Here is a 16763-nt window from a genome sequence, read left to right as displayed (position 1 = left end):
GGGCTCGTTAAAAAGGGACCAGGTTATTTAAACTAAATAAAAAAAACAGGAAAAAAAACAAACAAAAAAACAACATAAATTGTGTTCAACTGAAAACAATATGCAAAAAAACAACATTACATCACTTTAAAAATTGTCTAATTAAAAAAAAAAGTATATTGAAATGTATATTCACTGTTTTAATTAAAGCAAAATTATTTGGAAATATTTCATATAGGAAATGAGAATACATGTCATCTAGGAAGAAAATGACCAACATTTTTTATATTTAAAAATGCATTTGTCCTTTTTCATTATTCAAGTAGGTCAAACACATTGATGGCAAAGCAATGGGCTACACTACATGTGTACCAAAGGCTATTTTTAAAATCAGATCTTAGATTTTCTCAAGCAGAAGGCAGCACCTGAACAAACAAGAGTCTTAAATGGGAAAAACAAATGTGTTTGCATTGGCAAGTCAGCTTCATCCTGCGGCCAAGACTCAACATTCTTTATTTGTGTTAACCGGTATTTAAAGGTAAAGGAGAATGAATGATCTCATAGAGTATTTTAGGAGAACATTGGCGGATTTAACTAAATTGGTCCTCCACAATAATTTCCTTCAAGTTCACTTTATCAAATATTGGGAACTTTAAACATTAAAAAAAACATTCTGAAAATACATTAAAAAAACGGTTTTTATTATTTATTATTATTATGTTGTTAATGAATCTGTGAATTTTGTCAATACTTAATTATACCAGCAGAGGGCAGCAGTGACATATTTGCTGCTCAGGAATGTGAGAGTTTTCGGCTTTTTAGCTTGTTCAAGTATGAAAAAGAACCTTTTGCAGACTCAACCAGCAGGTGGCAGTGTGACATTGACTATGAAAAAAGAAATTTGACATAAAAATAAATATAATAGAAACATAAATGATGTAGGTTCAAGGTATATGCACTTCATTCTGCTACATCCAATCAGCTCAAGGTTCAAACTCATACTAAATTATTTACAGATTTTGAAAAATGTTGAGTCTTGCTGTTTATTTAACTGTATTTATTTTCAAATTACTATTACATTTTTCAAATTACGTAGAATAAGGCTCTTTGTCTTTTTTCCACTGTAGTCAACACCTTCCGTAGTTTTTGGCACGTCTTGCATACTGATGAGTTTGTCATCAACACATCATCTCAGCTTGTTTCATTCCTTAATTAAAAGTCTGTTGACAAAAAAATTCCTGCTGAGCAAGGAGGGCTGTGCCGCTGTTATTTCAATATCAGGGTTGCAAGGCTATCAAAAGGGATGTGATGTTTGCATGCATGTAGATGTAAGTTTGGTGACTGAAGTCCAGCTGTGAAAACATGATTACATCTGATCAGCATTTTGTCATAAATTATTCATATTATCATAGAACAGTCAGGAAGACGTAAATACGATCCATTATGTTGGTTACATGCATAAATCTAAAACCATAAAGTGACACTGATGTGTCATTGACAATCACATTGAGTCAAATAACAAGGAAGCCACTAATGCTGTCTGTTTTTTAGGATAAAAAATACATTTGGTTTTATTTTCCGACATGTTGATCCCTCAGTGACAACATGCAAAGCCACAAATATCACTGATGATTGATGTACAACCTGACAAGGGTTATGCAACCCTCCAGCGGTGCAGATGGAGCTGCAGATTACTCGTCACTCAAACATTTATTAGTAATCTCTATTTGCAATATATGCTCTCTGTGTTATGCAATGACATGAGAGCTTTTCCTGCATCAGTGCTGAAATGCAAGGAGAATTTGCTGCTGTGCAGAATGTTCTCTGAAATAAAGTTCCACAGAGTTTAGAGGTTATGTTCAGATTATATACGGAGAAAGTGTGGAAGTGCAGAGATCAAGAAAGCAGATTGATCCAAAAGTAATGTTGTTGTTTATTGACAAACTGAATCCATAAAGAATTCCTTCAAGTCCAAGCAGACCTGTCTTCACAAACAAAGATTTATTTCATGATTTTCTGTGGCTGACCTAAATCACTTTGGGGTAAAACTGCAGGTCCACGGAGCTGGGTTAGTCTTTAGCTGCAGTAAAAAAAAATAAAAATAAAAAAAAGAAGAAAATCACATCTCAATAAATTATCTAATCATTTGGCTGTCCTTACCATTATGCATTTAACAACTTTATTAAAAAATGGATAAAACTAAGCTAGACACTTATTTTACTTCTTTCTAACACAAATTCAACCACACAAACACAGAGTCATATTTTTACTTGTGGCTGAAGATGTGAAAATCTCTGTTTCAAAGTTAAGCTGAATAATAGAAGCAGAGAAAATTAACAAATGCAAAAAAAGAAAAAAAATGCCTGTTTTTAAACCAGAAACATTACTTCTAGATCTGGAAAACACATGTACAGTGGGGCAAAAAAGTATTTATTCAGCCACGTTTTGTGCAAGTTCTCCCACTCACAAAGATGAGAGAAGCCTGTAATTCTCATCACAACTACAGCAGACAAAAAGAGAAAAAAAACCTAGAAAATCAGATTGTCTGATTTTTAAATAATTTATTTGCAAATTATAGTGGAAATTAAATATTTGTTCACCGAAAACAAGCATGATTTCTATCTCTCACAGACCTGTAACTTCCTCTGTAAGAGGATCATCTGTCCTCCAATCGTTACCTGTATTAGTGACACCTGTTTGAACTCATTATCTATATAAAAGACACCTGTCCACAACCTCAAACAGTCACACTCCAAACTCCACTTTGGCCAAATACAAGGAGCTGTCTAAGGACTCCAGAAACAAAGACTACCATCAGTAACACACTACGCCACCAGGGACTCAAACCCTGCAGTGCCAGACGTGTCCCCCTGTTAAAGCCAGTACATGTGCAAGCCCGTCTGAAGTTTGCTAGTGAGCATTTGGATGATCCAGAAGAGGACTGGGAGGATGTCCTATGGTCAGATCAAACCAAAATACAACTTTTTGGTAAGAACTCTACTCGTCACGTTTGGAGGAGAAAGAGTGGTGAGTTGCATCCAAAGAACACCATATCTACCGTAAAGCATGGGGGTGGAAGCATAATGTTTTGAGGCTGTTTTTCAGCAAAGGGAAGAGGACAACTGATCAGTGTGAAGAAAATAATGAAAACCTGAAAGTGAAAACCTCCTTCCATCAGCAAGGGCATTGAAGATAAAACATGGTTGGGTCTTTCAGCATGACAACATCCCAAACACACTGCCCAGGTAATGAAAGAATGACTTTGTAACAAGCATTTCAAGGTTCTGGAGTGGCCTAGTCAGTCTCCAGATTTCAACCCCACAGAAAATCTTTGGAGGGAGTTGAAAGTACATGTTGCCCAGCAACAGCCCCAAAACATCACTGCTCTAGAGGAGATCTGTCTGGAGGAATTGGCCAAAATACCAGCAAGAGTTTGTGAAAACCTTTATAAGAGTTAAAAAAACATTTGACTGCTGTCATTGCCAACAATGGGTAAATAACTAAATATTTAGTTGAACTTTTGTTATTGACTAAATATTTATTTTCCACCATAATTTACAAATACATTTGTAAAAAATCAGACAATATGATTTTTCTGGATTTTTTTTGCTCATTTTTTCTCTCATAGTTGAGGTATACCTGTGATGATAATAACAGACCTCCCTCTTCTAATTAAGTGGGAGAACTTGCACAAGTGGTGGCTGACTAAATACTTTTTTTTCCCCATTGTACTTTATTCCAAAAAAAAAAATATTATTTATGCTTCATATTGTGTTTATACTCACATCAGTAAGGAGTATTTTATTTATTCATGAACTAGAAAAGGAGATCTCATTAAATGCATTTAAAAATGTTAGCAATTCAGTTCAAGGCAATTTTCACTGAGAGGAAAGTTAATAAATGAATAAAACACAAAGACTGGATATAAATGTTTCACCAACAAGTGTAAAGAAACTGATAAAGTTTTATTTTTGCTGCACTTTTTGCCTTTCTCTTTCAAAATATCAAATAAAAGTAATGCAGAACTACCTTTTTCCACATACTGGAGAAAGTCAGCACAGTCCTGGGAAGATTACACTACGGTTGTTACAACATACTCATGTTGGAATCTAGTTACAAGATAAGGATTACAGCGCTTGTGGCAGATTAACAAACAGGAAGTGGGTCACAGCAGCAGCAGTCAGTGTGCCCGGTATTGATTAGCTCAACACACACAGAAAGGGCAACATTAACATCGGACGTCATTAGTAACGAGTTTATTGCCTGACTTTACTAGTAAAAACTGTGCCAAGACAAAGCAGAACAACAATGCAAATGAAGAACTGCTGGAAACAGTTGCTATTTGGTCTGTTAGAGTCTCTTAATTCAGCTCATATGAAAAGGGAAAGTCACATATTCAAAATGACCAGCTTTTTTACAAAAAATAATAATAATTTAACTAACAATATAAACAAATCTGGTTTGTTCATTACTTCATTATGGCTGTGCACAATGATGCAACCAGGCTTTAGGTAAAAAGCAGTAGCTGCTCCAAAGATAAAGTCATGAACAGACAGGAACTGTTACTGAAACAAGATTTCTACACATATACTTCTTTGGTAATTAAAAACTCAAACACATTGCCCTTTATGGTTTACAAGTTAGCTTCTGCCTCACATAGCAAAGACATATTTCACTTCATGTTTTGCTCTTTTTTTGTAAACACAGCAGAAATTTCACTACAAAAAACACAAAAAGCACTTGGAAGTGTGACGACAGATATTTTTTTTTACCAGTTATTTAATTATAGATCCATAATTTGGCCTTTATTTAAGGTGAAAGGATAAAACAGAGGCACACCAAAAATATTGAAGTTGTATTTTTTGAATGTATTTGGAGCAGAATGGGTGTTCCCTTCTGTGTCAACAATACATTAAAGTTTATCTTCTTTTTTTCTTTTATTATCACTTGCACTTAAAAAAAATTACTATCTCCATCTGTCTTAATTTGGACTCCTGCTTCTTCCAGCCTGCTGTGTTCTTGCTGTACTTAGTGGAATCACTGGTAAGAGCAAAAAATAATGCTAACTGTTCACCAGCTTTGAAGTTAACGTTTCAATTTTTCATCATTTAGCAGTGACTAAACGGAAGCTTTCCCCACTAGGACTTCTGCATCCCACTTACTTAAACTCTTTGTTTCCCCCTCATAAAAAGCCAGCTGTCAAACATGAAGGGATGAAAAAGTGTGGAGCAGGGGAGGAGATCATGTGCTGCGAGCCAAAGAGACTGACAGATGGACAGTCCCAGCGACGCACAGCAGAGATAAGAGGATTGGGCATGGTTGTTGTGGTTGGTCTTGCTACAAATCTTGATGCACTTAGTTTACTGGTTTGTGGTTGTATTTGCAGTGCCTCTGTGTTGTCGAGTTTATCAAGATGTCTTCATCATTTTTACACGTTTTCGTCTGTCTCCAGAACTCCCCCAAGCACTGCACAGGTGTTAACATAATAATAACTATTCAAAGCAGGTGCTCGCTCAGCTTTCCCTCCAAATTCTTCAATTCCAGTAGATTAGCTTAGTCAGATTTTGCCAAAACATAAGGTTCACATGATCAATTCTTAATCAAGCTGCAGCCAGCATGTGCTTCTGTTCAGCCTTCTTCTGATCCAGCCTCGGGATGAAAGCTGGCACTTTATCTTGGTGGGAAGGCACCTTGCAGGCTTTATAGAGGATCACAAACAAGACGAGGATGAGGACGCCAACCACTGAGTTACAAACAATGGCTGCAATGGCCCAAAACGACAGACCCATCCTCAGATCATGCTCCATGCTTGATTGGGCAGTGGCGTCCGGAGTGGCCACATCAGACTTCAAACGCGGGTCTGACGTGCGCTCCCAACCGTGACGACTTTCCTGAATTTTGCAGCTTCTTGCTGAAAAGAGAAATGAAACTGTCAGTTTAGTGTTCCCGCATGCACACATGCCTACGCCACACAGTCAGTTAACCCCCCTTTCGCCTGGACACGGTGGGGTCTCTGATGAGATCAGCTCAGTCCAGATTATTTTCTCAATATGAGCTGCTTCATTTCACAGCTCCTTTAAAGGGCCTTTATCATGCTATACTGAAGCCTTTCAGAATAAAATGTATATGTGATAATATATTACCTTTGGGACAATAAAGAAATTTTTTTTAAGTAAGATTAGTTATTTTTTGGAATTCCGTTTCCTACCCGGAAGGAAGATCCCTTGATCTCAAAGCCGGGTTCACACCAGACGCAGAAGCGAAACGGTGTGTGAGCTGAGTGAGCAGTGTATCCGCTTCGCCTTCACTTCGTGACGGCCGACAGGCGGTTCTGCTCAGCTGTGGTTGTTTAGAGCTTCTACAATTAATTTGACATCGTCCATCTTGCACAGATCACTACGTTGATCTGTGTATGTTTGTGTAAGTCTCAGTGTGTGTTTATTTTCTGTTTAAAAAATATTATCGTATTTGTCAATTGGGATATTTTATTGAGAAAATTAGTTATACCTTAAAAATTGACCGGATTTTCTCGTGTGTCTTGGCATAACTTCCTGCCAGGATTGATGCGATCACCTCAAGCTCAGCGGAGAAAGTGAGTGTTTGTGTTGGTTTCGGGGCGGTGCTGGCAGCACAGAATCTTAGAAGGGGCTGTTCCCCACTTTGTGATATTACAATGTGGGGACCAAATACTTTTTAGTAACATAATAGCAAGCTAACCTACGGTCAACTTGCTATCATTTAGTTTTGTTTTGGTTTTTTTCTGCTGGAAAAAATGCCTCAACCAACCTAGTAGCTTAATCACGTATTATTACATTGCTGATTATGTTTTTTTCTTGATCTCTTCTTGTGCCGCTATAGCTTTTGCTTTGCTTCCCCTGGTGGCAACATTGCGCATTGCGGTAATTTCTACCATAACTCGCCACAGGAATGGGCTAGAAACTTGCTTTTTTATTTCAACATTGTTATGTCTTTGTCTTCATGACTGGGCTGGATTAAATCTTCTGGATACGGGCCGTGGGCCATATGATTGACACCCCTGATTTAGAGGAATGCTCGAAGAACCGTGAATGGATCAAAATACCACTTTTTTTATTTGTTTTGTGAAGAAATAATACTCTAATGTAATCGAAATACACTTAAAGGCTCAAAAAGTTGATTTTTATTTTATTTTATTTATTTTTATTTTTTTGTGATATAGGCCCTTAAAATGAAGCAGCCCAAAATGTGTTCAGCTACAACAAAATAATTTTTAAGTCTTATTTTGAAAGACTTAAATTACTGCTCCATCTTTAAATACACTGGATTTAACAGGACAAATACACATTAAATGTTTTCAGAATACTGGAGGATTTGTACAGAAAAGAGTTATCTGCAACCTATAGAGCATGGTGTCAAGGACATAGAAATAATACATGGACAGTCAACTAAAAACACATAAGCATATTTTTGGCACAAATGTAATACATTTCTTCCTAATTTTCCTCCCTATATTGTGAGACGAATAAGACGGTCATTAGATTAATAAAAGAGATGCCACTGAGCTTTTGGTCCAAGTCTTCTGAATTCCCATTGGCAGCAAATTTGTGTCGGGCAAACATGGGGGAATAAAGATGGTTTGTGACTCATTTTAAAAAGGAGTTGACCCCTCATGAGCAAATGATGACAGTAATTCCTCAAGATGGGAAGTGAAAACTTTCTCTTACTCAGATCTTATCAGAGGGAATCTAAGCTCATCTCCTTTCTTCTTTGCCACTCTCCCTTCCCTCTAATCCATTCTGAACAAGACCACATATTTCCTTCTCTCCTTATCTGGAAGCCATACTATAGCAATCCAACCACTTCCCTATGGTTGAGAACTCATTCCGAAGTTATTTATGCCTTTGTGGACTTTTTTTGACAAAGCCAAACAAAGATGGATGGCTTAGCTGGGGTAGTTGGCAGTGATGCATTTGATCTGCTCTCCAATCTTGAAGTTGGTTCATGCTTGTGGGAGACAGTTGCTCCCAGGACGCCAGTGTGAGGACTGTAGGCTTTATGATCTCTCACTGTGGTTACTGTTGATAAAGTCTCTCTTGTGACACTGCTACATATCAGGCAAAACCTCTGACATCCAAAGCCAGGTGACCCCATTTCTCTTCTTACTTCAAGTGTAAATGAAATAAGGGAAGAAACTGTGGGGTTATAGATCGCAAAGACAGAGAACAAAGGAAATGGAGCAACTATTTGTGCACAGTGACAATATCTGATGCAAAACAGGGTAAGTAGATTCACATGTGAGCAGTTTTTTACAACTTGCATACATGTTCTTGTACTTTTAGAAAGTCCTATAGAAAGAAGGGAAAGTTTAGGTTAAAAAAAAAGGATTTGGTCTAGATACTCAAAATCATCCAAGTTTAATAACTAAGATCGTTTGTTGCAGGTCAATTTCACAGTTTTCAGAATGTTACTCACCCTCAAAAAGTAAACACTCCCTGAGGCCAGAGTTAACACAAGAGGGAGTCCAGTCTTATGTAATGGCTGTGATCCATGTCTGTTAAAGCAAACAGAGAAGCTTAAAGTCTAAAACTAGAGATGTGCACGGCTCCAGTTCAACATGCCTGTAAGATTGCTTGTCAATGGTGTCCCTGTTCTGGCCCATTGTGTGGCCTGTGCATGCAAATAATGCAAATGCATGGAATGCAGCACTCAGTGACAGGGCATGCGCTCAGACATAGAAAGTCTCCGTGCATAATGCATCAGCTTACAGTAAAGTGCACCGTCCCTCTCATGTGTCCGATCCCCTCGAAGAAACACAAATACAGCTGCTTACCTCCTTGTGTGTCTCCCGTCTGGTCCCCAAGAGTTTGAACTTTGTATTCCTTTTATCACCCACCTCCTAAATGAACGTTAAAAATAACATTAGTAAACACTTGTTTTCACAGGGAGTGGAGGCTTTGTCCTTGGAGACGCTCCCTTCACTTTGGCTGACTCTTCCATCACTTTTTGGGCTTGTGATCAGGTCCTGTGCGGTGCTCGGGTGACAGGCCGGCAGAGTGGAGATGCTGCTCTCGCTGTGGCTGTTCACCGTCCCGCCCAGCCCTGCTCATCCACCCCCCCACCCCACCCCTCCAGTGTGTCCCTCCTCCAGCCACCACATTACCGAGCATCTATTTAAACCTCCGCACTCGTTGGAAAATCCTCTCCGGGGCTGTCTCCTTCACTGCTGTGGAAGCAGCGCTACAATGAAAGACGCGCAGAGGAGGAAGATGAGCTGCTAAAAATAAAACAGCAATAAACACAGACTGAGGGAGAGCTTTCCTTCAAAGCCTCTTTGCAAAACAACAAAAGATGTCTTTCAGCTTCAAATCCAGAACAAACGTTTGAGTGCAAACGTAAAACTCTGTGAATCTGACTTTTATGATAGTTTTCATGACAATTTCAGATATGGGTTATTTAATTTAATATATAGTGGCTACATTATAGTGAGCTCTGTGACCTTAAGTCACATCAAGTATGAAAATAGTGGCAATCTGAATTTATTTATGGTGTTTACATATCTAAGAGAGGGTCTGTAAACAACTGAATTATGTTTCACTGTCATCCACTCCTCCAATGGTTCATTTAGTTTATGCAGACAGTTGTGTGGTATTGATTATGTTTGTGATTATACTTTGAAATAATAAACAGCTTTATTTATTCATTATATGGTGTTGATGGTGTGCATAGGATCCAAAAATGCTGAAGACTGTCCTTGTACTGCCAATTTAAACAATTTTATGAGTGAAACTTTGGTGCAACTTCAAAAAAATTGATCTACCTCACATCCATCCACAATGTAGGTTGTTAGTTAACCAATTAGTCCTTTGCTTTGAACCAGCAGGATAATTCTCACAATTTCTTCTCGGCCAATCACAAGAATATTTTTGCCTTTAAATTTATGGATGATTGTCTCTCCAGAATAATGCTTTTAGCCTGACCGCCAGCCATTACCGGCATCTATAAGCTCATCTGTGGTCAGAGCCTTTCCCTATCATGCATGAGATCTAGCGCCTAACCACCAAAGCAGATGACCTGACAAGCACCAACTGAAAAAACTATAAAATGCACACACTATAATTATGAACACCACTGAAACAAATGAAACAAGGTCAAATTGTGACATAAAAAAAGCACAAAAACTTAAACCAGAAAATAAGTAGTACCAAGAAAATATAGTTGAAAACAAATCAAACTAATATTCACCAAAAGTTAGAACATCTGACCAATTTGACCTATTTTAAATGTGTGGAACGTCAGTGTCAATAAAGTTTTCTTCATTTTTTTCTTCTTTTTTCAAACAGGACCCAAATGATAATTTCAACGTAATACGAGTTACATTACTTATGTTTCCCATTAAACCACTTTGAACCCCCATTTAAAAAATACAGTTTTCTTATTACCTGTTTTAGGTTTCAGTGACATTAAGCAAACATTCACAAGTGCACAGAAAAACACAGTAATTTTAAATATGTTGGTTAAGTTGTTTTTCATAAACTTTTAAAGTTTTTCATATGAGTCTAAAACACTTTTACTGATTACATATTTTCTAATAAATCTTACGAAACCATTGAGTTTAACGATAAACATCACTTGTGCAATCACTGATTCAATATAAAGCAGCTTTTCTCCTCGAAGCAAAACAAAAAAAAACAACACACAGCTGAATAGCTGTTGCGTACTTGTTGCCCCAACGTCTCCTCATTAGTATTCAGCAGCAGCACGGGGTGGAGAACTCTGCTGCCCGTTTGTGTGTGTGTGTGATTGCATGACAGAGAGAAAGGAGGGGGTCAAAGACAAAGCCTTCTTTTAGGCCCCACGCTCTTCCTCACCACCAGTTTCAGACAAAGGTTTCTGCTCTGGAACATGTCCAGCAGATCAATCAAAGAGGCACATTCACTGCTGTTCATGTTCCAGGGCTGAATCGTTTGGATTAAATATGAATGTGCTGGCTGACAATGTAATAACTGCCAGTGATGTAGAAACTTAATAAATGTAATTAAATGCAGCTCTAAATGAGCAACAGATGCAATTAAACTCCAAATAACACGAGTGATATCTGCTGTTATGGTTTATTGTGTTTTAAATTTTAATGAATATCTGTTATCATGTATTATTTCTAGCCACTGCATCCATCTTATTGGATTTTACAATAAAATAATTATTTTATAAGTGAGTCCATCTATTACTGTCCAGCTAGAATAAATCACATTCTTAATATTATTTTGTTTTGGTTACCTATTTTGGCATAATCCTATTTTATAGAGCTATAGTATTGTACTGAAATATACACCTTGACATAAAAGTAAAGGGATTTTAGTGAAGAAGCAGCGCTTGATGGTGCAGTCATCACAGGCCACAGGCAGATGTTCCAGAAAAAGTTCCTTTGGGTGTGTGAGTCATCACATGAGCTCATATAGCTGAAAAATGTAAGGGACACACACAAACACTCTGTGTCGCAGTCCATCTCCCTCAGTTTGACCATAAATACAAATGCTAACATGCACACCCAGACGTTATTGCTTGGATTCACAGAAAAATCCCCCCTTGCACACATCCATTCAAGAAGCAATACCGGTTTTTAAATGCACCCATACCTGGATTTATATACGTTCACAGAGAGGTGAGAGGAAAAGCCAAAAAACATTTACCTCAACCTTCTCCTGCTGACCTTCATTTCCAAACCATGGCAAGGAGCTTAGCAGCTAATATTAGGGGGTTCCACAAATCCCACTTCAGTGTCATCGTATGAGAGGGCGACCATAGAAACATGTTGTTATTCTGGTCTTGTAGATTTTTTTTGGCTTGCAACTTGGTGATATTTGACATATTTTTAACATTTTAAATAGGTTTTCCACATATTGTCTTTTATCTGTCAGAAACAATTCTTTAAAATGAGTGTTTGATGACACCTGCTGGACAGTTGTTGATGTTGTTTAAGTGCTTCATCCTGAGAAAAGCTAAATCAGTCGCACTGATTTGACAGAAATCTCAAAAATGTTCACGTCAAAGAGAATTGCCATAAAGTGTAATCTGACACGAACGGAAACAATAACGTCATACACAAGATATTTGTGGTTTTCTGGGCATATTTATTCAGTTTTTCAGTTATTTATCATAACCTGCAAGGAAAAAAAGAGAAAAGTTATGCTGTTTATAGTTGAAACAGTGTGAATTCTGTGGGTCTTTTACCTGGTCGATCCAGCCATTGAAAGCAGAGACTCTGGTGAAGACGGTTGGCTTCTTCTCAAAGTTGCAGCCAAGACCGGACACAAAGCTAGCAATGCCGTGCACCTCCCAGACACCCTGAGCATTTTGACAGTTCAGCGGGCCGCCTGAGTCACCCTGGACAGAGAGGAGGAGGGTTTACGGTATACAAGGCTTCATTTGGAAAATCAGAGATAGCCAACAGGGTTTTAGTGGTGACGTTTTCCTTTTCTGATGGATTAAATCTGGCTTTATTTGAACAAAAAAGCTTCTGATTCCTTGAATAAAACATTGAATTCACCTAAACTTAAATTTGCAACTAAACCCAACGGTATAACTTGTAAAAAAGTACAAACAACAATAAGACATTGATCAGGCGTCTTAGAGGAGAGAGAACCGCTGACTGGAGAAATAGCCTCATTCTTCCTTCAGCACAGAAGTACACACTTACATTGCATCCAGCCACGATTCCATCACCGCCGGCGCACACCATGTTGGTCCTGACAATGAAACCCCACCAGTCGGGCTGGGAGCAGGTGGCGTGGTCGGCCACGGGCATCAAAGCCTGCTGCAGGTTATCAGCAATGGGGCCTCCAGCTAAAACACACAGGTTGAGTCATTGCCGTCGTTCATACCGACCGTTTGATGTCAAAGCTGTTTTACAGCGTCGTTTCTAAAGCCTTAGATAGGTTTTTATGTTTTTGTGAGGCTACTTTTTCTAAATAGAAACCTACTCCTACTACTATAAAGTGCATCGAGAAAATGGCTTACTATTCATCATCAAATGTACCATTCCTCCAGTTTCTGCCACCTTTGACCAACCTGCTGTCATGTTTTATCTGACAGGCTCTTCAGATTCTATGTGAATATTTTATTTGTCACCTTTACAGAAATTCAGCTTTCCTGCTGTTGCTCCTTTTGTTGTCCAGTTGACTTTTATTTTCAGTCCAGAGACTGCAGATGAAAGCTAGTCCCGCGACTAACACCTGACAGCTGTAGAAAGCAGCCCCGTACTTACTGTACAGCCTGCCCCATCCAGTGATGTAGCAGGGGTAGAGGTTGGACAGCACAGTCTCAGCAGGTGGAATACATGCCAGCTGCACATGATCACTCAAAGTCACAGGCTCGGACAGTTTAATCAGGGCAATGTCGTTACTGGAAGAAAGTGGAGCAGATAAAATGAGATCGGTCATTTACATCATGTCTTTGGAACAATGGAGGCCAGCGTGAGACTTGATCTTTTTCTTGTTCTTGCAGGTTTGCCAGCAAAAAAAAACCAAAAAAACAAATAAGTTAACAAAATGATCATTTAGATTTTTGGAATAAGAACAGCTCTTTCCGTTCTGATGATAAATAGCTGGTTTGTTCAAAATTGTAATAAATGTCTAATTGGTTGAAGAAATGCTTCTGATCAATGAAGCTTGTTGGTTTTCTTCAGTTTCCTTCAGAATGAAAGTTTCTTGATTTCACTTTAGAGACTTAAAAAATGCAGTGTTTGTGCTCTTTGCAATAGCGTATTTGTTACCCTAAAGCCACCAAAAAGGAGTTCCAGTTCTCATGGACGACAATCTTCTCTGGAAAAATGGCTTTGGATCCGACCTCGTCCTCCAACAGATTGTGTTTGCCCACAAACACTCTGTAGGAGAAGTCGGAGCTGTAGGAGAGAAAAGACAGTTGAAGTCAGAGAAAGCATACAGTTAAAAATTCCAAAGAAGAAATCCTGATAGATATTCTTCTCCAGCAACAGCAGCAGCAAACTCCAGCCCCCTGTGACCCTCGAAAATGGATACAAATGGAATGGCAAAGTGTGGGAACAGAGGTGTTTATGATTTTGAATGTTAATTTTTGAAATGTAAAGCGTGTCTAGGTTTTTTTGTAGGGTCACAAGGGCCTTTGGGGTTTGATTCAGTCATTAAATGAAGTACAGAGTCGCTGCACGCAATTACACAAGGCACAGAGGGGTTGAGTGCATAGCCGTGGCTCTTGTATGTTTGTGTTTATGTCCTCAGCTCCACACACTTGATGCAATGAGCAGCAGTCATCACCCAGTTGGCAGCGATCAGAGTTCCCCCACAAGTGTGCCTCCATTCTCCATCCCTCTCATACTGCAGGGAGATCTGGAACAGGAAGGTGACAGCATAAAGCCCACGCCGCATGGCTCAGAGGCTTTCAGTTTGTAAATGAAATTTAGGAGAAAACAAGTCAATTTCGGGGATTTTCAGCAGCCACCGACTCTGAATCTAATAACCAGATGCTGAAGCCACGGGGTCTGAAAGTGCACGAGAAAACACTGGCAGATGTGTGCGTACCTGCCAGGGCCAGCTGTGGGGCTTGGCATCCTCTCCGTTGACCACGCGGGAAGTCAGGGGTTGAATGGGTGGGGTGCCGCACCCAAGGGCTGGAGGAGGAGGAGGAGACACTAGTGGGCATCATTGCTACCTCTGATTTCCAACATCCGAACCCAGCGTTCATGAATCTTTCCCTCAGTAAATAATTGCAAATCCTTTGTTTACTCATTAACAACAGCAAAAAAAAAATCTAACAGATGCTCTTCTTACCACTAGCAATGAGGACTGAGGCCAGCACAATGGGGATCATGTTGATTGATGCTTCTGCTAAGAGACAGCAGGACACAGACTTCTCTTTTAAACTTTCCACCCAAGGTAACTCCCTCCCTGAGTGCAGCCTCAGACTTTGCAATTGGCTCCAATCGGCCTTAGAACCGCATTGGAGCCAATAGAAACGGAGGTCAGTGAATCATACAGGTGTGGCTTCAAGAACATTTCTCATGATCTCTCCGTGACATTCATGCATTTGTTAAGCAGAGAATTGTGGTCAAGAAATTTAATATGAATAAATAACTTATCTAAGTATCTAATAGAAGTTGCATGGAGCTTCCTGTGTACCCGGCTACATTCTGTGTGCACTTTAACTCACCTTTACACATTTCATGATAAAGTTCCAATCAAAAGCTTGCATAACAGCATGGGAACTCAACATCTGGATTCCAGGAAGTGACCTTTTTTCTTTGCAACTCAAAGCCAAAAAATCAGCTAAGAAGTGCTACAAAATATAACCAATATCGAAAAAAACCCAACAACAGATGGTTTCACTGGTGCAGAAAACATTTACAGCAGCACCGCAAGCCTTCTAGTAAAACAGTGAGTTGTGCTATGTCAGGAATGTGAGGCCATTTTTGCGATAAATGCGACAATCAGCACATTTTGCATTGAAACTCTCGTTTCCTGTGCAGTTCATTCGCTAAACTTATCATTAATCATGCTTATCCGGTCTGTCACAATGCTGTTCGGAAATCATGAATGACACAAACACGATTCAGCTGTTCAGGAGAAGAAAAAAAAAAACTTCTAAAATGATGCAGCACGAACAGCTAGTAAATCTGTCAGGGACTAATTCAAGTGGTCTGTTAGCAGACAAATACAAGGTGCTTTCATGGGAAAATGCCAGAAAACATAGTGTTTCAAAGATACCAGAGAAACAATAAGCTGCTTTATAAATATTTTCCTTTTATTTTCCGCTTCACCACTAGATGGGACAATTTATCTGCTTAGACACCAAACAGATAGATTTTAAAACAAATGCCGTGAAGGCCGTTCTGTTGTCTTCAGTGTTGACTTTGAGATAGAACAACCAACCTTTACAAAATGAATCCTCCCCGAAGAAAGAAAAGAAAAAAATCTTTTCTCAATCAAAGCAGTCTGCAGCATCTAAAAAAGAAATAAATCTAAAAGCTTTGACCCTAAAACGATGGCAAGCCTTCCTTCACATTCCACAGAGAATGCTTCAGCACTGAAAGTGCAGGACTCCTAAAAGCTGAAGCTGCATTTAAAGTTTTTCTTTCACTTTTTTTTAACGCTCCTCATTCACAGCATTCAGGGAAAAGCAAATTCTGAAAATATAGTAGAAAGGCAGCAGCAACACACACATAAAGAAAATGCTTAAAAGTGTGTGTGTTCTTTTGTGCACTCGTGTGAGTGCACATGCATTTCTGCTCTGCTGATTGTTAGTTTGTTCACAGGAAATATGTGCAATTAGCTTAAATGTAATTAAAGTTACTCGCTGTCCTAAAAATCAGTATACTTGTAGGAAACCAGTTTCTAGTAATTTAAGCTCTAATATGACACATGATAAGGAGAGCAAACTAAATAAATTACCAAACCTGATAATAATTAATCATTTTAATTGTAATTTTGTGAATTACCTCACTCTTTTCCCATCAGTCCTTGTGACAGGAACACTCCTACTTTCTGTGGGATTCTCATGGCTGAACCAGACAGAACAGCTTCCTGAAACCCCCTGAAGCGTTTGTATCAGGTACGCTTCAAAATGTTTTCTGAACAGCAGCTGAACTCTGAATGACTGGAGAGCTCGTGGTTGGTTTCTGTTACATTCAGGCAGTAAACACTGCATGAGCAAAACCATTTTCTGCTGCAACCACATGAAAAAGATTTAGCCAAATATCTAAATATTATTGTGGCACTCATGTGTGATTGGATGCATCCAGCTGCGAGGATTTAAACTCCCTGAACCCCCTCTTTTTT

The 16763-nt window shown here is 38.8% G+C and overlaps 2 protein-coding genes and 1 long non-coding RNA gene across 3 annotated transcripts in view; 1 reads left to right on the top strand and 2 right to left on the bottom strand.

Annotated features, from left to right (window-relative positions):
- Positions 1-3904: 3904 nt before the first annotated feature.
- LOC112148875 lies at positions 3905-9127 on the bottom strand. Its single transcript, XR_002919701.2, has 3 exons — positions 8789-9127; positions 8431-8509; positions 3905-5890 (listed from the first exon to the last, which is right to left on the bottom strand). It is a non-coding gene; the product is annotated as an uncharacterized LOC112148875 (long non-coding RNA).
- Positions 9128-12065: 2938 nt separating this feature from the next.
- ela3l (elastase 3 like) lies at positions 12066-14840 on the bottom strand. Its single transcript, XM_024274696.2, has 8 exons — positions 14760-14840; positions 14511-14599; positions 14221-14318; positions 13727-13855; positions 13220-13356; positions 12653-12798; positions 12187-12339; positions 12066-12116 (listed from the first exon to the last, which is right to left on the bottom strand). The coding sequence occupies exons 1-8, from the start codon at positions 14797-14799 to the stop codon at positions 12099-12101; spliced, it is 810 nt and encodes a 269-aa protein (XP_024130464.1). The 5' UTR covers positions 14800-14840; the 3' UTR covers positions 12066-12098.
- Positions 14841-16365: 1525 nt separating this feature from the next.
- The window catches only part of bco2l (beta-carotene 15, 15-dioxygenase 2, like), a 12356-nt gene continuing 11958 nt past the window's right edge, over positions 16366-16763 (top strand). Inside the window, exon 1 of the mRNA XM_024275636.2 lies at positions 16366-16536. The gene's annotated coding sequence lies outside the window, so the exon portion shown is untranslated. The remainder of the gene's footprint in view (positions 16537-16763) is intronic.

Source organism: Oryzias melastigma, linkage group LG9 (genome assembly GCF_002922805.2).
Source record: "Oryzias melastigma strain HK-1 linkage group LG9, ASM292280v2, whole genome shotgun sequence".
Taxonomy (NCBI): Eukaryota; Metazoa; Chordata; class Actinopteri; order Beloniformes; family Adrianichthyidae; genus Oryzias; species Oryzias melastigma.
The sequence above is the reverse complement of the archived record's forward strand: the minus strand, read 5'-3'. Positions and strand labels throughout refer to the sequence as shown.